Source organism: Phascolarctos cinereus, unplaced genomic scaffold (assembly GCF_003287225.1).
Source record: "Phascolarctos cinereus isolate Bilbo 61053 unplaced genomic scaffold, phaCin_HiC Scaffold_5;HRSCAF=322, whole genome shotgun sequence".
NCBI classification, from domain to species: Eukaryota; Metazoa; Chordata; class Mammalia; order Diprotodontia; family Phascolarctidae; genus Phascolarctos; species Phascolarctos cinereus.
The window spans coordinates 463623350-463645094 of record NW_027555958.1 but is presented as its reverse complement, the minus strand read 5'-3'; the positions used below and the strand labels follow the sequence as shown (position 1 = coordinate 463645094).

Below are 21745 nucleotides of genomic sequence, written 5' to 3'. Positions count from 1 at the left end.
ACTTAGCGTTCGCAGAATCCTAGAATTTAGAGTTGGAAGGAGGCCCAGGGGCCATTTCATTCAGCTTGTCCCCAAAGGGCCCCCTCCCATGACAAATGTGACAGGTGGTCATCCAGACCAGTGGGGGGGAGGGGCGCTACCCCCCTCCGAGGTAAAGGGCTCTAGTTCTTGGGAGGTTTTTTCCTAACCATAAACCTGGAAAAAGCTGCTAAAGCAGAGAACTCATCGAAGACTAAAATCTGTCACTTTGAAGCACAAAAGCATGTGCTGAATTTTTCCATCCTTTAGTAACTCACAAGCTCAGAATTGTGTGGAATGGGTTGCCATCTCTGGTGGGATGGATACCCATGTGTGTACGAGTGCTCTGGATTATTAACAGTGTTAAAAACTCCTAAAAGATGTGAAGTAAGTTACTACCCTGTCAGTGCAGGTTGGGGGTGACCTAAGAAACATACTTTTATAGGCTAATTAATACGAACTATGGATACTCTTCCAGTCCGCACTGTTACAGAGGGAGAGTCAGAGAGGGTTTTAAATGGGGCACTGTGGTTAAGGTCTAAGCACACAGACCAGACTTAATCAGGGAGTAAATGATGGTGTGAAAGCTGCCTGCCATCACTTCCCTTATTTATTTATTTTTTAGCTGATTCTCGAAGCCTGAACGCTCTTCGTCCTCCACTCTGTCTGTCCTGGTCCCTCCCTCTGGTTTCTCCTCAGTGCCTTGCTTTGTAGAAACCGCCACACCCGAGGCCCCCGGCTTTGGCATCCCTGCTTTATTTCTGCATTCACTTTGCTGGGTTTGGAGGAAACAGTTTTGATTTTTAACTGAAGGCAGCAAGTTTTACATTTCTTTTCATGAGGCTCCGCACTGGAAGGTTTAAACATTGCTGTGATGTGTGGCATATTTTCCTGTTTTGTCAAGATAATCATTTAGGCTCCTTAACTCTAATATTTCATTGACTGTCCTTCCTTTGCTGAGTAAGTATGGACATAATAGTGATGATAGGGTGAATGAGAATTTGTAGACTTTTAAGTGGGAGTTTTAGGAATTAGCCATCGTAGTGTCAGCATCCTTTCCTCTTGTATCTGTGCATCTGTCCTGTGTGCAGTTGTTAGCCTTTGCTATCACAACACAAATATTTACCCACAATTGTACTCGGTGTTATACTTAGCATTTTTATAGTAACAAAAATCATTTGTGAGAATGGAGATGGAAAATGCCTTCATTGCATTAAGGTGGATTGTTGCTGGTTCATAGTTCTCACTGAAGACTTAAGTTATCACCTGCAATTAGATGTGCCAGACTTTCTGGGGAAATAGATGCAGCTTTAGAGAAAATAAGTACTTTTATCCCAAAGAAACATGTTGAAAATCCTTGGAATGGTAATAAGCCTGTTCCGAGGCAGGCCATTTGGGAACGCTGCACACGAGAGCCCCTGGCACTTCCTTCAGATGGTGCCGGGTGAAAGGACTGTGAAGGCCCTTCCCATGCGGGCATGACCTTTCCCCTGTGCCTGCTGCCTGGCGCTGGCCTGGGGGGAGCAGGGAAAGCTGGGGTCCCCAGCAGACTTCTCCTTGTGCCGTATCTCTTCCCCTTTCTCTTTTTCGTATACTATATTTTACAATTTTGGTGGTTCGTTTTTGAGAGATTTGTTGAAATGTACTTTTATGGGGTTTTTTTTGAACATTTAGATGTAATTAACTTTAATACTTTATTTCATTAGGTCAAGGGCAGAGATTGAGCATGAAGCTCTTATTGATGGAAACCTTGCAACGGAAGCAAACTTAATAATTCTGGATACATTAGAAATAATCGTGCAGGTAAATGTCACCAAGAGGTAAGAATGAAATTGTAGTCTCAGAATGGGCAAAATTCAGAAAGATGCTGACCTGTTTCATGGAATCTCAGAGGTGGAAAAGACTCCCTGGTTCCTTGGTAATTCCCCATGCAAGGTCGCTGAGGAGTGGCCATGCTGCCACCTTGCCTCCCAGGGAGAGAGACGTACTGTTTTCTGAAGTGGCTGGTTCTGACCTGGGGCAGATCTCATTCTTTGGAAAGTCTTCCTAATTAGGAAGTGACCTCTGCCCTCCAGGACTTCTGCCCAGCTTGCCCTCCCTGGCCTCTGCTGCTCTGTCCACAGGACAGCCAAAATCTGAAGCCTCCCAGTTATTGATCCTCAGAGCTCCATGAATGTACTTCCAGCTGAACGCCATGCAGCAGAAATAAAGATTTCTATATAGAAACGTGCGTGTGTGTGTGTGTGTGTGTGTGTGTGTGTGTGCACGCATGTGTGTGTGGCGAATCTGTGGGTGATAGACCTAGCACGGTAGAAGAAAGTCTCCAAAAGCCCCAAGTAGAATGATGCCCCATAGGTGGGAAGGAGTTTGAGCACCTTCATGGGAGCTCCCCAGACCCTGTGCCCTTGAGCCCCTTTTTGGTAGCTGGTGCAGCGTTGAGTCCCTGCATAGCGGTTCTGATGGGGCCATCCACCGTCTCCTCCTGAAGCTCCACAGGAGAGGGAGGCCAGCGCTTCTGTGGCGGCCTGTTCCGCTCTAGGTGGCTTTAGTCGTTTGGTTTTTCCCACGTTCAGCCCACACTTGCCCTTTTCCAGCTTGGCCCCATTGCTTCTATTCTGTCCTCTGGGGCCACGCAGAGTGCCATTGAGTGTCCTGGGGCCCTTCCCCAGTCTGGTGCTCTCCTGCTGACCCTCTCTGATTTCTCAACGTCCTTCCCAGGCTGGGCCGGGGCTGCTCCAGCTGCGATGTCATCCAGGCACGCAGCAATGGGGCTTTCACTGCCCTGCCTCTGGCCGAGGATCTCCCACTGGCCTTGCTGTCCCTGGCGTCCTCCTTGCCGACATCTCTGCCCTTTGGGCTCTGTGCCTCACAGGGTGCCTTCCCTCCCAGGGGCAGTTGGGGCATCAGGGGCCAGAGCGTGTCTTTGGTTGGGCGTGGGGCTCAGTTTCCTTGGCCGGAAGGGAGAGCTCATTCCAGGGTGTGGAGGGGCCGAAGAAACAGGCAGTGTCCCGTGGGGGCTGGAGCTCTTGCACTAGTGTCTGGGTGAGCCCTGGATGTCTCCACACCACGGCTTCATTCCTGTATTTCAGACGGTTTCCCTGGCGGAATCCAAGGAGAGTATCCTGGGTGGGGTGCTGAAGGTGCTCCTGCACAGCATGGCCTGCCACCAGAGCGCCCTCTACCTGCAGCACTGCTTCGCCACACAGCGAGCCCTGGTCTCCAAGGTGGGCGGCCCGGCACCATGTTCAGGGAACTGTTTCTCATGGATGGGGGGTGTGGGGGACGGGGACTGGCGGCCTCCGGGGCCTTGTTCACTGCCGGCCCCCGTTGTCCTCCCGCCCCTGGCTTCAGGACCTTGTCCTGTCCATGCCAGCGTGCTGAAGGGATTCCTTTTATGGGGGTGATGGGAGTCCCATGGCAGCTTTTAAGGGTAGAAGAGATTGAGATTAATGGCTCAATTTAACTCCAGGTTTCTTGGGTATTGTCCTTCCATTTTCCCATTCCCCATTAGCAGACCAGCTTTTAAAGTGGGCTCTGTGGCTGGGGCGCTGAGGGGTCCGTGAACTTGGATGGGCAAACAGATTACCTCCTTCTTACATCTCTGAACTCTAGCTGAAGTTTAGCCTTTCCTGCGTTTACACACATGTTTCAAAACCCATTCCTCGGACCAGGGGTTCCTTGGTGTCACCCGCCCTGCCAGGCGGGCCCGGGAACCGCTGAAGGTTTAAAGCCCCAAACTGGATGCCCCAAGGCCTCTTCTAGGGAAGCAGGGCCTCTTTCCTTCCTGCTGTGTGTTGTGTTTCCCTGGGGGCATCGTCAGGATGGAGGGGGCCACTGGCACATTTCCTCCACGGGAGGGCCGCTTTCTGGAGCCTCTGTTGCCCTCCCCAGTTACGGTCTTGTTTCCTGACAGTTCCCCGAGCTGCTCTTTGAGGAGGAGACAGAGCAGTGTGCGGACCTGTGCCTACGGCTCCTGCGTCACTGCAGCAGCAGCGTTGGCTCCATCCGTTCCCACGCCAGCGCTTCCCTTTACCTCCTGATGAGGCAGAACTTCGAGATCGGCAATGTGAGCCCCGCCACTGGGGGGGAAACGGAGGCCCTTTCTGGGGCTCACTAGGGAGGCCAGCAGGGAAATCCCACAGGGGAGAGCCCTCTCACGCTCTGTCTCCTCACTGCCCACTCGCCTCCCCTTTAGCTGGTGGCTGTGGCTGTGGTGGAGGCAGGCGCTGATGCCCGTAGGCTCCTCTTGGTCCGTTGGACCCCAAGCACTGATTTAAGCAACATTTGACCCCGTCTCCCATTTCAGCTGCCTCGGTCTCCCCACTCTCCCCGGAGGAGGCAGCGTGGCCAGGTAGGCCGGATGCTGGGCTGGAGATCAGAGAGTTCTGAGTTAGAATCTCGGTGCACTTCCTTGGTAGCTGTGGACAGGTGTACAAGCCCCTCTGAGCCTCAGTTAATGCCAGTGTGTAAACGTGAGCTCTCATTCTCGTGAAGGTTGCCCCCTCTCTTTCTGTCCAGTGAAAACCTTGATCACGCCCCAGAGCGGTGGGGTGGCCTTTCAGCCCCAAAACTGCTCGGCAACACGTTTTTCAGGTGCCCGAGACGTCTGCGTGTCCAGGTCAGCATGGGTAGGAGCTGGTACCTTTGCTCTGTCCCAGGTTTCTGTGGCCTTTTCTGGGGTGAGAAGGAAACCGTGATCGAGAAGAGGAGATGCTCCAGTTTGGAGCAAGCCTCCCTCCTCTGGCCCCCCACTGCCCGTCTGCTTGTGCTCTTGACCCCCAGCCCTGGGGCTTCTCGAGGTTTTCTTATAGCCTAGAAGACTTGGTGTTCTAAAATAAGTGAGGCGGGCGGCGTAGAGGGAAGAGCCCTGGCTCCGCAGGCACAGACCCCACGTTCAAACCCTGGCTCACCACTTGGGTGACTTTGGGCGGTCACCTGCCTGTGCCTCAGTATCCCTGTCAGTGAAATGGAGGAGTTGGGTCAGGGGAGCTCCAAACTTGTAGATTAGTCAATTACTTGTGTCCAGGGTTTTCTTGGCAGAGACACTGGAGCGGTTGGCCATTTCCTTCTCCAGCTCATTGTACAGATAAGGAAACTGAGGCAAACAAGGTTAAGTGACTTGCCCAAGGTCACACAGCTAGTAAGTGTCTGAGGGCAGATTTGAACTCAGATCTTCCTGACTCCAAGCTCAGCACTCTCTGCACCATGGCGCCACCTAGTTTCACCTGCTTGTGGTAGCTCTAGAGCCATGCCTCTGCCCACCTCTGATTCTAATTTAAAAAATAGTAAAAAGCTACTAAAAACTGGCCGTGACACATGAAGGAGAGATTGCGGGCGGCCCGACAGGCATGTTGTGTCAGCTGGGATGGGGAGGCAGAGAAAAGAGCCACGAGAGGAATGGGGGGAGGGGTCAGTCAGGCCATCGGCCAGTGTCCGTGAGCGCTGTCTGGCCTGGTACCGGGCCGCGGTCACGGCTGAACACTCTGCACTCACGTGTACGTGGTGGTGTACGTGTGAGCGCGAGCACAGATGACTGTGTGTGTGCGCGTGTCCCCTGAGGCCTGGGCAGGGCCCCGGTCTCCCAGCTGTGTCCGCTCCTCCAAAGCTGGGCCCCTGTCCGCTTTTGTCCCGCGGCAGAATTTTGCCCGTGTGAAGATGCAGGTCACCATGTCGCTATCATCCCTGGTGGGCACCTCGCAGAGCTTTAACGAGGAGTTCCTGCGGCGCTCCTTGAAGACCATCCTGACGTACGCTGAGGAAGACCTGGAGCTGCGGGAGACGACGTTCCCGGACCAGGTCAGCAGCCGAAGGACCACCAGGGCCTGGGGACGGCCCGGCTCCGGGCCTGGTCCCCACGCAGGTCGCTGAAATGCCATCTGGGCAGCGTCTAGACCCGCTGGGGCTTAGTATGGGGAGGCCCTGGGGAGCAGGGAGTGATCAGCGCAGCCGCCAGAGAAGGCCTCCCTCACGCGGTTTCTGGGCTGCAGGTGCAGGACCTTGTCTTCAATCTCCACATGATCCTTTCTGACACGGTGAAGATGAAGGAGCACCAGGAAGACCCCGAGATGCTCATTGACCTGATGTACAGGTAGGGCCATCTTGGCTGTGGCCGGGGTGGGGCGTTGGCCCCCGAACCCCAGACCCAGGCCCTAAGACAAGCGCATTGTGCAGCCTTAGTGCGCGCTATCAGCGGCTGTGACTTCCCCGTCTCCCAGCATCCCTGAGGAGGACGTGGGCTCCCTTCTCGCCCAACCCCACAGCTCCCGCTCGTCTCCTCCCACCATCTCATCTTCCCGCCGTGGCCTATGGGACAGGTAGCAAAGAGCCCCCTTGCCCATCCTGCAGATTACAGGATCATTGGCCTCAGAAGGCCCCTCGTCCAGCCTCCCTCATTCCCCCACCTCACCTCAGAGGGCATCACTTGTCCAGGGTGCCAAAGCCATTGTCACAGCCACGTCCAGTGGGACTCGGTTTTCCTTGGTGTTGGTGTTTTTGCCCAGACACCCCCTGGGGATGCTGCTTTTTTAGTTACTTTTGTTCAGAGATCTGGAAGCTTCCTCAGGGATGCCAGGAAAGCCCTTTCTGACCGTTCACGTGGCACACACAGCGATGGCGGCTCCCCTTTCTTTTCCCCTTATCTCCTAACATATCAGACTTCATCCCTCCTTAACAAAGTGGTCAGTCAGTTGACAGTTGTTAAGTGCCTACTATGTGCCAGGCACAGCGCCACATTCTGGGGATACAAAAGAAGGCAGAGATAGTCCCTGCCCTTGAGGAGTTTACAGTCTTATGGGGGGAAACAGCAGACAAGCAGACAAGCAGCTCTGATGAGACCAGCTCTCGGCAGCAGAGGGCAGCGGGGATGGGGAGGACCGTGGAGAAAGGACGTGAAGCAAGCCAGGGGGTCAGTGGTCGGAGTCTGCCCGGCGTGGGGGATGGCCAGGGGAGTGGCCGGCTTTTTCCTTCTCTGCACACCGTGGGGGTGTCCCACTTTCCCAGGAAAGCTTTGGCGGGAGCTGGGCCTCTCTGGGGGCCTGGACGGGGACCATTTCACATCTCCCGAAGGCTCTGCAAGGAGGTGGCAGGCCTCCATTCGGCCCTGTGACCTGAGCCGGCTCGGCGGTGTTTCTATCCCAACTAGAATCGCCAAGGGCTACCAGACGTCTCCAGACCTGCGTCTGACCTGGCTGCAGAACATGGCCGGCAAGCACTCGGAGAGGAGCAACCACGCCGAGGCCGCCCAGTGCTTGGTGCACTCGGCTGCCCTGGTAGCTGAATACCTGAGCATGCTGGAGGACCGGAAGTACCTGCCTGTGGGATGCGTGACCTTCCAGGTGATCCCCTCAAGGGGCGGGGGCATCTGGGAGAGGGACGCCTCGGCCAGAGAGCCGGGTTCGAGTCCTCCCTTGGACTTCCCCAGCATGGATGATGCCAGGCCAGAGACCTGCCCTTAGCACCCAAGGCTCTCTGGGACAGAGAAGGTGCCAGCCTGTGCTTGTCTCAGTGAGTGGTGGGGCCAGAGGCTCTCCCTCCATAGTTGATCCTACCTGGGGCCTGATAGCACAGGTGTTGTTAATGCTGTTTTATGCAGAGCAAACGGAGGGTGAAACAGAGGTGAGAGCCATGCTCTGATTCTGGAGCAGGTCAGTAGAAAAGGCAGGATTTGAACCTAGTACTCTGTCTCCTCCGCCCTGTTACACTCTCCTCAGCTGTGGGGTGTGAGAATCCGATACCTGCCCTTTGGTGGTGAACTTGGTCTCGGGACCAAGCCAAGACCCTGGCCAGATGGAAGGTCCAAGGCCAGAATCAGCCGGTGGCACAGGGGTTCGAGTGCAGGTCTGGGAGCCAGGAGAAACCGAGTTCAAATCTAGCCTCAGACGCTGCCCCTGGGCAAGTCACTCAGTGTCCTCATCTGTAAAATGGGGATCATGAAGCACCTGCCTCCCAGAGCTCTGAGCACAGGGCCTGGCCTGTGGTGGGCATTTTATAAAAGCTTCCCCCACCCCTCCCCTGTTTGTGTGAGCTGGGACATGGCCTTAGTTTTCCTGTGCCTCAGTTTCTTCACCTGTCCAGTGAGGGCGGTCGGCCTCGAGGTCCTTCTGGAGCCCCTGTTTTTGCTCATTGGCAGGGCAGCGTCTCACCCGGCCCTGTCTCCACAGAACATCTCGTCCAACGTCCTGGAGGAGTCGGCCGTGTCAGATGACGTGGTATCTCCCGACGAAGAGGGCATCTGCTCGGGAAAGTACTTCACGGAGGCCGGGCTGGTGGGGCTGCTGGAGCAGGCGGCCGCCTCCTTCTCCATGGTAGGTGAGCATGCGGCCGCGGCCCCAACAGGCAGACACAGACACGCATTTCCACATGCACATTTGTAAACCCTCTTTACCGACATAATCAGGGTTGAACGGTGGCAGAATGTCCCGTAGATGTCATCTCTGGAGGCACAAAGTGGGACACAGACTCCAGGAGGAGCGTTCTCCATGAGCATAGACTCCTTTACGAGCCCGGCTCACGCCCAGCCCACGGGACGGTGGCCGGCTCTGGGCAAGGCCCTGCCCCACGTCGGTGTCACTAGCTTTGGCGAGCTCACGTCTTGGCACACGTTGGGCGCTCGGTGCGCGCACGCCATGTTAGCTCACGCTGTTAGCTAGTGCGCGCTCCACATTAGGTCGTGCACACTGCATTAGCTTACACTGTTAGCTCGTGCGCTTACTGTGTTAGGTCCTGCATGCTGCATTACGTTGTGCATGCTGCAAGCTTGTTGACCGTATGCATCTGTTGTTGCTCTTCAGGCCGGCATGTATGAAGCCGTCAACGAAGTTTACAAAGTGCTCATTCCTATTCATGAAGCAAATCGGGACGCAAAGAAGCTGTCCGTCATTCATGGTAAACTCCAAGAGGCGTTCAGCAAAATCGTCCATCAGGTAAGCTCACCACGTCCGTCCTCCATGAACGAAGGGAACATGTGAATGCAGTGGTGGGCTGTGTGCCCCCCAGACCTGTCCTCTGCACTGACTATCTTACTCAGGTTACAAATGACCCGGGTCAGAGTCAGTCTAGGGCCAAAGTGCCTTAGCACTTCAGAACAATTCCTTGTCCTTTTAAGTGCAAATTGTGTGGTTTGCCATATGCCAGCCAAACACAACAAACCTTTTTGTATTTGGTTGAGTTTCTCACCAAGTGACATGAAATGCTCCCTCAGGTTCTTCCTGGGTAGAAGAGTCACCAGGAACTTCCACCTTTTTCTGGGGCATCAGTATTCAAAGGCTCCTTTGCTTGCTTTCTTCTATGCCCATAGAGGGTCCCCACAGACAAGGCAGGGGCTGCTCCGGGACTTGGGCGGAGCCTCCCGGCCTCTCCTGTCCTCTATTTCCCCAGCTGCTCATTGTGGGCCCCCTCTCAGGAAAGGGACTCGCTCCCTGGGCCTCTGCCCAGCGCTGATCCTGCTGCATAATTGACTGGCTCAGTCTCCCAACTCTGTCGGAGTGCTGAGGAGCTCCCCTGAAATCGGCGCAGGCTGGAAGGCTGAGCCAGAGCGCCACGGCCCGTCGTGGTGAGGGGCAGATCCACCCCAGATCAGGCCCCGGGTCCAAGCTGGCCTATGTACGAACAATGCCCTCCCCATCTTGGACACCGAAGCTGGGTTCCTAAGAGACTTTCTTAGCTTCGTGTAAGACTCGCTTGAACCGAGCGATGAGCTGAGGGAGGTGCAGTCAGCTGGAAGCTTGATGCAGCCGCAGCAGCTGGCCAGGCGGGACCCCAGGCTTGCCCCTCGGTGGTCCCGTCGATGGAGGAGGGGACAGGGTGCGCGGTGGGAGGTGCTCGGGGAGGAGGTCAGGGTCTCGGGTGAGCGTGGAGATGCAAGGTGGTGTGTGTGGTTCCTGACACTTGTGACTGATGGGGCCTGGCCCCCGAGCTGGCTTGTCTGTGACGTGCCTTTTCTGCTTTTTATCACACAGAGCACGGGCTGGGAGGTAGGTACCACCTTAGCGAGGTAAAGCCGCTCCTAGATTGATCCAATTCCTCGTGCCCGTGCTTGGCCCACATGTGCTAGCTGTGGGCACTGTGTTGCTGTCTGCTCTTGACCGCATTCATTAACCAAAGACGTTGTTCGGAGCACTGTCCGTTGTCGTAGACACTGATTGTGAGGGCGGTCGAGGCCGTGCATGGGGAACGAGACGTGTCACTAATGAGATCCCCTGGCGAATGAGCCCCCGTGCCATCACCCTCATCTGTTTGCATCTTTCAAACGTTTCCTGTCGTCTGGCACAGAATATCATCTTTGGTTAAAGCCATGTGGTGCTTCCCCCATCCCCAGAGGTCGATTTATGGACATTGTTCAGAGGCACAAAACTACAGCAGCCGACCTGGGCCTGGTTCTAGGAGGCAGGGACGGGAGAGCGGGAGGTGTAAACGGCCCCCGCTCTCCTCGGGCTTCTGGACACCTCTCTGCCATGTGATAGGGCCGAAAGGAAAATACCCACGGGTCTTACTCTGCGCAGTATCTAGGCGATTGAGAAGCTGCGTGGAAATAAAAACTTACTTTATATTCTGTAGGGAAGCTAGCACTTTAAAGAATTCAGTCTCAGTTCCTTTCAGTAACAGCAAAGAATTTCAGATGCCCACCCAATACGCTTAAAAAATGAAATCAGAGCCGTAAGCATCCTTGAGGCTTTACCAGTAAAGTGAGCTTGAGGTCCTAGGTGATGTTTCACATACTGTATTGTTCATACGCACCCAGGTTTGTGATGAAGCAACTTAGATTTTTCTCTGACTGACTTTACGGCATGACCCTGATTTATGGGTCTAAACATACAAATTTGGGAAAAATCTGTTGCGCCCAGATCCATCCAAAGGCAGCACCTACCTTTGATTTTTCTTCCATATGAAGCACCTAAATTACTGCTGAAGTTAATTGGACAGTTTGGTGCCTGAAAAGAAGCTCATTCTGGTGCTTCCAGGAAGTCTCAGTCCGAGGCTTTCCTCTGATAGCACTTTCTTCCCTGGAGCACTTGGCTTAATCAATCAGCTGAAAATTAGAACCTCTGAGCCACAGAGTTGGGAGTCGGCCTGATGCTAAATCGACCCCTGAAACCGATCCTTTTCATTAGCTAGAGCCTTCATGTCACTCCGTCGTCGTGTGTCGCTGCATGTTCAAAGACCCCTCACGTCCGTGTCCTGTCTGAATCCACTCCGCTGTCCACCTCTGCTGAACCTCTAGCTTTTTAGCTGCCAAGTTTGCTGCATGTTTGTTTTTTGCTTTTCTTTTGTAAATACTTTAATGGATGCTTGCATTTTTAAATTTATTTGCTACCATTTGCTGCTTATTTGTTTTGAAATTTCCCTAATTAAAATACTTTCTGTTTTCTCTTCTCTTGCCCCTGGTTGCTGACCCTCCTCCCCACTTTTACTATTGTCTGTTGTGGTAAGTTCGTACTTTGTGAATATTTTTCTTTTTGACTCTGTGGAAGCCACAATAATTCCGTTTTATCAAAGAGCTATGCCAATCAGTTGCCAAAAAGTTGACAAAATTCATTCCCTGGATTGACATCCAGTGAGAATAATTCCGGCATGCCAGCCGGCCGGCTCGAGCCACAAGCTCGCTCGGTGAGGAAGCGGGAGCTGCCCGCCTGTGCTCACTTCCTATCCTCCTCTTGGAATTGGTTCAGATCACTTTTTGAGTTGGCAAAGCTTTTTGGCTCTGTGTGTGTGCGTATCCGAGATAACCCCTAAGACGTGGTTCCTCGCAGTTTGGAAAGGTGTTTCCTGTGCACAGTAACAAATCCTGAGCTCGCCACGAATCGCGATGGCTGTGATCTGCTCTTCCAAATCTGTACTGGCTATGCAGTCTTCACCTGCATCCTCTCTCCTCTTGAGCCCTGTTATTTTTCTCAAAATAATAGAAAAGAAAATACATTTTAATCATTCCTTTTCCTGTGCCTGCATTTGTCGCTTGTGTTCAAAGACATGAGTTTACAAGGCATTTGAGCTTTTTTCTGAATTTCAGTGTAGAAAACCATAGCATGTGTGTGATTTCCAGGTGTGATTTTTCTTTTAATTGTTAAACAATGTGAACTGGCCTAATTTTCTAGAGGGATAAGTACGGAAGTTTGTGTCTTTCTCCCATGACTGGTAGAATGTAGCTAGATAAGACCGTGTCCAGATTTTCAAATTAACCTCCAGTTTTTAGAGGGAGTAACCCCTAAATATTGACGTTCAGCCGGACACTTTTTCTCATTTCTTTGAAACGAATGCCCTCACTTGCAGGAGGCAAGAGTCTGGGTCGGTGGCTGCTTGGTCCAGGGGGTGACCAAGGGAAGGAGTAGGGCTGGCTGTGGGTAGCTGACCTCTGATGGGGGGGGTCCTGGGGAACAGTCAGCCCTCTCCCCGTCACACTGGACCAGGAAGGATGGCACCTGGCCTTCTTGCTAATCTGCTGCAGTGGAGCTAGGAAAGCAGCGTTAGCTTCAGAATAAATGACGCAGTCAGACCTGAGTCTTGTGGGCAAGATAGAAGGCCGCCTGTCTCCACTGAAAAATGCCTGAAACACGCTTTTTTTCCAATGCCATTGTTCCTGAGAATTCGGATCCTGTCTCCTGTCCAAAAGTGTTGCTGTGCACTGCCCTTTTACCAAAGAAGGACCTCCGTGGTAGGAGGGACTTGCCTCTGCAGAATCTTGCCCCCCTCATGGAGGACGCCTCCCTGCGTGCAGTCACCTCCACATATCTGTAGACCGTCTGTATGCTTTGCAAAATGGGGTTTGTATCATTTACTTCTGGGGTAGGCAGATCCCTGGTGGTCCCTGGTGGTCAGTGACAGAGACACCAGAGGTCCCCCTGGCCTTGCCTTTCTACTCCCAGGAGAGTGGACCTGGAAGCCCAGTCTAACCATGGGGCCAGTGAACATTATGCAAAGCCCTGCTCTGGCCTGAGGCTGATTAATAAATATCTGCCTTTGTTTCTAGGTCTGCGTGGGTGGGACAGGTGCCTGGACAGGTGCCCAGGCAGAGTGAGCTGGTGCATATCACTGATTGGTCTGGCAGCATTTGGAATCAGAATTAATTTTAAAGACAGAAACACACTTAAATTCCCATTCCTTTTTTTAGAGCAAAGTCTCTTCTTTCTTCTTCCAAAAATGTCTGTGATGAGCTGTGGTATGCCTCAGGCCTGGACTCCTGTAGGCACTGCCCAGGCTCCTGAACCTGTCTCCCCTCATCAGTGACCGCAGTGTCGAGCCCTGACTCAGCCTGGCCCCTGGGGCCGCCTTCACTGCCTGCAGAGCTCAAGAACTGTTTGTGGAACAACCCTGGCCTGCTGGAAAAAGTTCTGTGCTCACCGGCTCGTAGGGCTAATTGGCATTTGCTCAAGTCTAGACAAGTCAGCAGAGCTGTCAGTCAAGCCTTTGATGTGCAGGTTGCTGGTTTCTGAGAGTGGATTCTCCCCGTGGAAATGTCACAGCCTGCTCTGTTCCCCCCAACCCGGCTAGATCTGGCCCCAGAACAGCCCTGCTACCAGGCTGCACTCCATGCTCTCCGAGGTATAGTCCCGGCCTTCTTACTTTCCCCGGGACTCCCCCCACACACACACTGCTGCTTTCTCCTCTGCCTCCTCTGCCTCCCAGCTTTCCAGCCTGCCCGCTGCTCTACCCCTCTGAGATCCTCCAGCGTCTGTGCTTTTCTGGGCCTCTCCCGGCAGGGCGGTTTGGTTCAGTGTTTGGCTATGGTTCTCTCCTTTAGGTCACGAGGACCAAATAAAGAAAAGACACGCTGTGCCACAGAAGGGAATGAGCATTTAGGTAGCGTCTACTGTGTGTCAGGCACTGGGCTAAGTGTGCGTTCTACCTCAACTCTGCCAGGTAGGTGCTGTTATTACCCCCATTTCATAGTTGAGGAAACTGAGACCAATAGAAGTTAAGTAGCTTGGGGGCATTGAGGTGGCTCAGTAGATAGAGGACCAGGAAAAGTGTGACCCTGGTCCAGTCATTTAACCTCTGCTTACCTGTTTCCTTACCTGTGAAATGAGGATGGTAACAGCACTTACCTCCCAGGCTTGTTGCGAGGATCATATTAACAACTGCCGAGCGCTTAGCACAGCGCCGGGCACAGTGAGCATTATAGAAATGCTGGTTATTTTTAGCAACTTCCAGAGTCCCGCAGCTAGTCAGTGTCTGAGGCCAGATTTGAATTCGGGTCTTTTTCAGTCCAAGCCTGAGTGCTTACCTCCAAGTGAGCAAACTTCCTCCACCAGTATCAGGACTCGCCTTGTAGCCTCAGAGTAGCCTGAGGCTCTGTGGCCTAGTGTCTGGCCCTGGGCACCCCCGAAGCCCAGGGGCCAAGCTGTCCTGACCCTGGGGCTGGCTTTGTGTGTGTGAGGTAGGGGAGAGGGGACCCTGGCGAGCTTTGCCCTTCTATCCATGCCTCCCTGAGGTGCGTGCCCACGGATTCCTCTATTCTCACCTCTCCCTCTTTCGTTTGGTCATTCTTTCATCATCTTCTGAGAAATGGGATGTGGGGCTCCCAGAACAAAATGGCTCCGTTGACTTAAGCAGTCACTCTGCTGTCTTGACCTTGCCACTCTGGCCTGTGATCCCTCAGTGAATATTCCAGGTCTGCCACACCCGCTTATCCAGAGGATAGCCAAGAGCCCTGCTGTACAGTCAACATGTATGAAGCCCCTACTGTGTGCTGTTCAGTGCCTGCCCTCCAGGAGCTTGCAGCCTAATGGGGGAGAAGCTAATGAACAGAGGGGGGGAGGGCAGTAGGTCAGGAAGCCCCAGAGTAGAGCCGAGTCCCCTCCTTGGATGGGGGGGATTAGAGGGGCGCGTGGGTGGGCGGCCTATAGGCATCTGCCGGCCTTCTTGTCTGCCCCAATTTGTACTTCAATATGTCTTCACTGAACTTCCTCCCATCTCTTCCTCTGCCACAGAGGTTTTATGTGGCCTTTAACCACACCATGCATGGTGCCTGTGAGATCCTCAGAAGGACCTTAGTCTGTGTCCTGGCCTCAGACGCCTTCTAGCTTTGTGACCATGGGCCAGTCACTTCCCTGCTCTTGCCTCAGTTCCCTCATCTGTAAAATGGGGGTAATAAGAACCACATCATGAAGCCGAAAGCAAAACTCACAAAAATACCAAAAGCAGTTTTTTTTTTTAAAAGGGTTGTGTTTTTCTGCTTGTCTTTAGAAGCTGAGTCAGGGAGACAGGGCCATGCTTGAGATTGTTTGGGAAAGCTGGCGGGAAAGGGCAGGGTGGCTCCCTGTGGGCTTCCTATCTGTACTCACATCCAGGGCGAGTGAATCCTTAGCCAGGAGAGGACCAGAGGAGCATTACTGAAGAGGATGGATGTCCTTTTGTGGGGGAAATGCCCCCAAGAGGTCCAGGGGGATCCCAACCAGCATAAGGGTCCAGCCAAGCAGCATCAGAGGCTGGTGCCCAGGAAAAGGAGGTGGACGCTTGGAGGAGGAGACTGGATCTGGCACTCACCAACAGGGACCGCTGGCTGCTGGCATTGCAGTGGAAGTGACTGATTCATCTATTCTGTGATAAAGAAAGTAGGGACTTCTCAGTTGTGTGAGCCCCAGGAGGGAGGGTTGGGCAGTGTGTCAGGTCTCCGTGTCCTCCCAGACCTCTCCAGAGCAGACATTATGCACCAGAGCAGCTGCAGCCGTCTCCATGGTCTAGGATGCCTGGGACCCAAGAGAAGGCTTACAAAACAAGCCGTCCATTACCCAGCACCTGCACCCCCCTGCCCAACACCCTGGGAGCAGTGTGGCTGCATCAGCCTCCCCGAGGACCCAGCAGACACCCAGCTCCAGGCTCTGGGACAGCACTGAGGCATTGTCATATGATGCAGCAGAGCAAGGGACGTGTCGTGCCTGGGCTCGAATCTGAGCTCTGCACGCTGCCCCCACACCCCACATCAGAGCCAGTGAGGAAGCCGGACGGGGCATTGTATATGAGTGGGAGAAGGGGGAGCAGTCCGTGCAGCCCTCCGCTGAGCTGAAGCAAAAAGGCCCAGCATCCACTGGGGAGGGGGAGGAGACCTAGAGGCTTTGAGACCCAGGCCCTAGGAAACTGCTGTCAGAGGGCAGGGAGTCAGGAAGCGAGTGACAGTATCTGCCCCAGGCACGGGAAGACCTTGTCCCAGGCAGAACGGGTGGATGAGAACGATGTGTTCCAGCAGCCAAGAAGGCGGCCGAAGCAGGTGCCACAAAGCCCTCGGAGCGCCATCAGACATTGAGGACGCCACGGTCCTCCACTGCATGCAGGGCAGGGCATCCTGCTGCCGGACTTGGATGGATCTGGAAAAGAGAGTGGGGTGGCAGCAAGGTAATGCAGCACCCGTGACGTCATTGGTGTTCTTCAGAGAGGAAGGACAGACTGCAGTGGCACTGCTTAATTAATGGACGGACTGGGTGGCCAAGAGCCACCTGCGGAGATGACCCTAAAAGAGTGAAGCCTGGCCGGGGGAGCGAGGGGCCTGGAAACCCTATTCTATGAGGACTGGTCGTGGGGGAGCAGGGGAGCTCCAAACTGAACAGAGCCCCAGAGCTTCTCTGTCTCAGTCACTCTCTTCTTTTTTTCTTTTTCTGCACATTAACAAGACTATATATGGATATTCATATTCACAAAGAAAGACAAAGTGGAGACAGAGACGCGTTCTTCAGGTATTGGCAGGACCACATGTTGTGCAGGAAGGGCTCCGTTTTGTGTGGGGCTCCAGGGAGCAGAACAGGACCACGGGGTCGAGTGGTGGGGAAGCAGGATGGTCATGAGCAGGCGCCTCCCTCCCTTGCTTTTTAGGGAGATTCTCAACCTGGTCCCTCTGGTCGGTGCAGCTCTGCTCCAGCATGCAGACTCTCCTTCCTTACCTCTGTCTCCTTTGACACCTCCTTCATCTCAAGGGCCTTCACAAGACCTTTCTTGCACCCCCCCCCGCCCCGAGTTGTTAATGCTTCCTCCCATCAAAAATTACCTTGCCTGTATTTTGTGTTGGGCAGCCAGGTGGGGCAGTGGTTAGAACACCAGGCCCAGAGTCCAGAAGATCTGAGCTCACATTCAGCCTCAGATCCTTACTAGCTGTATGGCCCTGGGCAAGTCATTTCACCCTGCTGGCCTTGGTTTCCTTATCTGTAACATGAGCTGAAAAAGAAAATGGCACACCACTCCAGTGTCTTTGTCAAGAACACCCCAGATGGGGTCACAAAGAACCAAATGCCACTGAACAGCACCATTTTGTATTGACGTGTAAACTCTTTGAGGGCAGGGAGTTTTACTTGTCTTCTTGTCTGCAGCGTCTAGCCCACGGCTGCCTGATCAGCTGCGCTGTTCAGGGTTGTTGATGCAGGGATTCCTGCACTGAGAAGTGCCTCATACCACACTCTCTCTGCAGCTGTTCTCAGTCCTGTTTTTAGATCACGTGCTGAATGAGTTTGCCTCGATCCAGGTGGAAGGAGAGTCTTTCCCCTCCTGCTTCAGATTGTACAGATTGTTTTTGCTGCATTTGATTAGGTTTTTCCCCTGTTATCAAACTTTCACTGTCCTTTCCATCCACCTGTCCCCTGAAATTAAAAAATTTTTAAAAAACTGTTTTAACAAGTGAGCCTAGCCAAGCAAAACAAATCACTCTATTGGCCATGTCCAAAAACGTGTTTCTCATTCTGGATATTAGGTCCTCGTCTCTGTCAGGAGGGGGCAGCTTTCTTTATCATTGATGCTTTAGAGTTGTGATTGATCATTATATTGATTAGAAATCTTCCGTGCTTTAAAAGTTTTTCCTTTTTGCAGTGTTGATAGTATAATATTAGTTGTTCTCTTGGGTCTGCTCACTTCCCTCTGCATTAGTTCATGCTAGTCTTCTCAGGTTTTCTCTGAAACCTTTCCTTTCCTCATTTTGTGCAACACAATTCTATTCTGTTACATTCATGTACCATACTTTGGGTTCAGCCATTCCCAATTAGTGGACACCCCCATAGTTTGCAGTAGTTTGCCATACAAAAAGAGCTGCTATAAATATGTGTATTTATAATAGGGGTGTGTGTGTGTGTGTGTGTGTGTGTGTGTGTGTGTGTGTACGTATACATATGTAGTCTGCATACCACGTGTGTGAGAATAGAAGAGGTTTTTAGGTGACTACTTGAATATCTCTTAAATTTTGAAATGCCAGTACTGTTTACAAGTTTTTTGCTTTTTAGCCAGGAAAGTCAGTTGATACCTAGTTTACAATTAGATCCAGTAGACCCAAAGAGATGTTTTTGTCTGTAGTAAAGCAGAGTAATTATGTGCAGTATATTTGAGGTCACCCTCCCCCCACTTTGTGGTAGGGAGGGTTAAGTGTACAGTCAGCTCTTACAGTCAGCGCTCATCAAACCCCTGGCCTGGGGACGCAGCACCCGGAGTGAGCTTCACCCAGAAGAAGTGAACACAGATAAGCATGACTCACACTCAGCTCTCCAGTTTGTGGCCATTCCTTTACCTGAAATATTAAACAGTACAGAACGGGTCAAGAGCTTTCCAAGATGCGTCTGGTCCAGTCTAGTTCTGCCTGATCTCAGAGCCAGGCCTTGCAGAGCTGGCAGAAAGGTGGGCAGGCCATCGTGGCTCCTAGCAGCCAAGCTGTCTGATGGTAGAATGGGCTGCCATTGTGGCTGGTGCGGTCCTTCACAGTCAGTGTCTTCCTGCAAAGACCGGGTGATGCCTTGTCCAGGGCATGTTACGGGGCTGTCCTGGTCAGGTCTGGATTGGCCTAGATTACTGTGTGTCCTTGCCCCCACTGGCAGTCTGTTGAAATCTAGAGCCCCTTTTCAAAATTGTGTGTGTGTGTGTGTGTGTGTGTGTGTGTATGTGTGTTTTCATTTATAATTAAAAGAAATGCTAAATTTCAGTTAGTGAAAATAAAGATATAATTTCCCCCCATTCAAGTTCATGGAATGTCCATGAGTCTAGCTATGGACCCCAGGTCTAAAGAGGCTCCATGATTCCTTCCCCCTCTGAGATTGTGATGCCAATAGAAGGTGTCCTGCAGACAGCCAATCTGGGTTTCACATTTCCTCCACATCCCTTATGTCATTTGTACACGATTTTTCGTGACCGGTTGTGTCAGCCCCTGCGACCTGGTATTGAGAAAATGAGAATGAGAGAGCATGAAAATGAGATGTGGATTCTATGTAGACTCAGTTGGCGGGTATGTCTCTATGTGGGCACATTAGCACAAAGCCCTTCCGGTACAGCTGAATGGCAGATGTGTTTCTGGGGGACACAAAGCACCTCAACTGTCATTTCTAAAACTACTTCTCATTTGGATTCTCTGCATTTTTTGTGAGAGCCAAAGTAAGCCTGTCATAGTTTCTTCCTAAAATAGACCTGTGGTGGGAGCGCACATTGGACAGTTTGGGGTCTTAGAGAAGCAAACCAACCTTCCCCTCAGAATGTGATTCCCTCCTTGGCATTTTTGTTTCACATTAGTCTTCCAAGCATAGGTCACTCTCTTCCATCTTTGCTGGCAGAGAGGCCCTCTGAAGGGCTTTCAAACCCAAGACAGACTCTGTAAGATACGCACGCACCGCTGCTGCTTTAAATACTGCTGTCACTGACACGAAGCACGTATGAGAAGCACGGGTCAACACGTGCCTTTTCTTTAACTCAGAAGAGAAGCAAGTTCAGTTGCTGGACTTAAACCAGGACATCGTATGTGACTTGTTCTCTGTGGGCTAACCTTAAAAATGCTTATTGAACAGAGTAGTCATTTAGCGATCTGGGCATAATATTATGTTGCTCTTTATTTTAAATCCTTTCTTCATTTAAAAAAGACGCCTAGTCGTTTTGCCCGTAGAATTTCCCTTTTGGTCAGCTTGCACTGATGCGTGCCGTGTGTGGTACGAAGCGGCTCTTTGTGCTGAGACACTTCCGTCGTCTTCACCTAGGACGGCAAGCGGATGTTCGGGACCTATTTCCGTGTGGGTTTTTACGGGACCAAGTTTGGGGACTTGGATGAGCAGGAGTTTGCGTACAAGGAGCCCGCGATAACCAAGCTTGCCGAGATCTCACACAGACTGGAGGTGAGTGCCTGGACGGTCCAGCGGCGCCGTTCCCGCCCTGAGCGCCCAGCCTGGATCTTGTCACTTAGTAAGCCCGTGGTGCAGTTCTTCTACTTACGCGCTCTGGTAGACGCAGACAGTGCCCAGAGCCATGCCCCCCAACTTGAAAGCCCTCAGCTCATCCAGAGAGTGGCTCGCCGGGAAAATCTGGCCCGCAGACTTTGAGCTTTTCTTTGTCGATTGACCTTTAGTTGGTATTTGGCCAATATCCTTTTTCTGATTCTTACCACACTTACGTGGTTTCCGTCTTCCTGAGCCCAACAAAAAGCAGACCTTGGGCATCACAGAAATTAAACGTGAGCTACCCTTCCTTCTGTTCCCTTATTGTTTGGTTTTCTCAAAAGTCTACTGAGAATCGTGTGTTTTCTAAGTGCGGATGCTTGCGTTTTTTGCTTTTTATAAATTGAGAAAAAAGAGGAAATTTGAGCAGAGTCAGTGCTAAGTTTGAGGACCTGTTTTTTTGGCAGATGAAACAAATGATTTCTCAAAATCATTCGCGCGGCTGTTTTATACATTAAAGCCATCTAAACGCTCACATCCTCTGAGCTCTCTTCACAGCAGCACTTGTCTTACCTTTGAATTTTGTGTGAAATTTTTCCTCTTTATTTTAGGGGTTTTATGGAGAAAGATTCGGAGAGGATGTAGTCGAAGTAATCAAAGACTCTAACCCTGTGGACAAGTGCAAATTAGACCCTACTAAGGTACGCCGACAATAGACAGCCAGGAAGTGTCATGATGCCTTGCAGATGCTCCCTGACTTATTTGGGAGAAGCTAAATTGATGACGGTATGACACGATATTGAAAAAGCTAAGGCGGTCTTTCTTCTCTTAGGCGTACATTCAGATCACATATGTGGAGCCGTACTTTGACACGTATGAAATGAAGGACAGAATCACGTACTTTGACAAAAACTATAATCTTCGACGTTTCATGTACTGCACACCCTTCACTTTAGACGGCCGTGCCCATGGGGAGCTCCAGGAGCAGTTCAAACGGAAGACCATCCTCACAACGTCCCACGCCTTCCCTTACATCAAAACCAGAATCAACGTCATTCACAAGGAGGAAGTGAGACCCGGGGCCCGGGCTTGGGTGAAGAACGGTTTAGAGGGGGGAGGGATGGGTGCTGGCTGAGCCCCGTGGCCCCACGTGCGCTGCGCCCCTCATCTGTCACCCACCAGCATGGTGCCATGCCCTTGGGCCAGAAGGTGCTTTATGCCTGGAAGGTTTGGCTCTTCGTAGGGGTAACCAAAGTTTAGAAATAAAGAACAAAGTGAGAATCCACAATGGACCTTTTAGAGTTTCAAGTGAAATACATTAATTTTCATTAACTTCATTAATTCAGTCATTTTAATGAAATTTATTGACTGGCTCAGGGCTCGTCTTACGGATGCTGTTTCTCTTAGATCATATTGACCCCCATTGAAGTTGCTATTGAAGACATGCAAAAAAAGACCCAGGAGCTGGCCTTTGCAACACACCAGGACCCAGCAGACCCCAAAATGCTTCAGATGGTCCTCCAAGGGTCTGTGGGCACAACCGTAAACCAGGTAGGACCACCGGAGGGAGAGGAGTTCTGCTCAGTGTCACCCAGAGTCACAGTTGGTTAGCAGTTAGTGAATACTTAAAGAATTTA

The 21745-nt window shown here is 52.1% G+C and overlaps 1 protein-coding gene across 9 annotated transcripts in view; it reads left to right on the top strand.

Moving 5' to 3' along the window:
• DOCK7 (dedicator of cytokinesis 7) overlaps positions 1-21745 on the top strand; it is a 174056-nt gene that overhangs the window by 148196 nt on the left and 4115 nt on the right. For 2 of the 9 annotated variants that reach the window (XM_020993042.2, XM_020993038.2), the window contains 13 exons: positions 1725-1821; positions 3108-3242; positions 3932-4084; positions 5656-5814; positions 6006-6106; positions 7160-7352; positions 8178-8321; positions 8808-8939; positions 9975-9989; positions 19944-20069; positions 20720-20809; positions 20941-21177; positions 21516-21659. In XM_020993042.2, the coding sequence (XP_020848701.1) occupies positions 1725-1821; positions 3108-3242; positions 3932-4084; positions 5656-5814; positions 6006-6106; positions 7160-7352; positions 8178-8321; positions 8808-8939; positions 9975-9989; positions 19944-20069; positions 20720-20809; positions 20941-21177; positions 21516-21659 (1726 nt within the window). The other 7 variants (XM_020993040.2, XM_020993037.2, XM_020993043.2 and 4 more) reach the window with 5 other exon arrangements.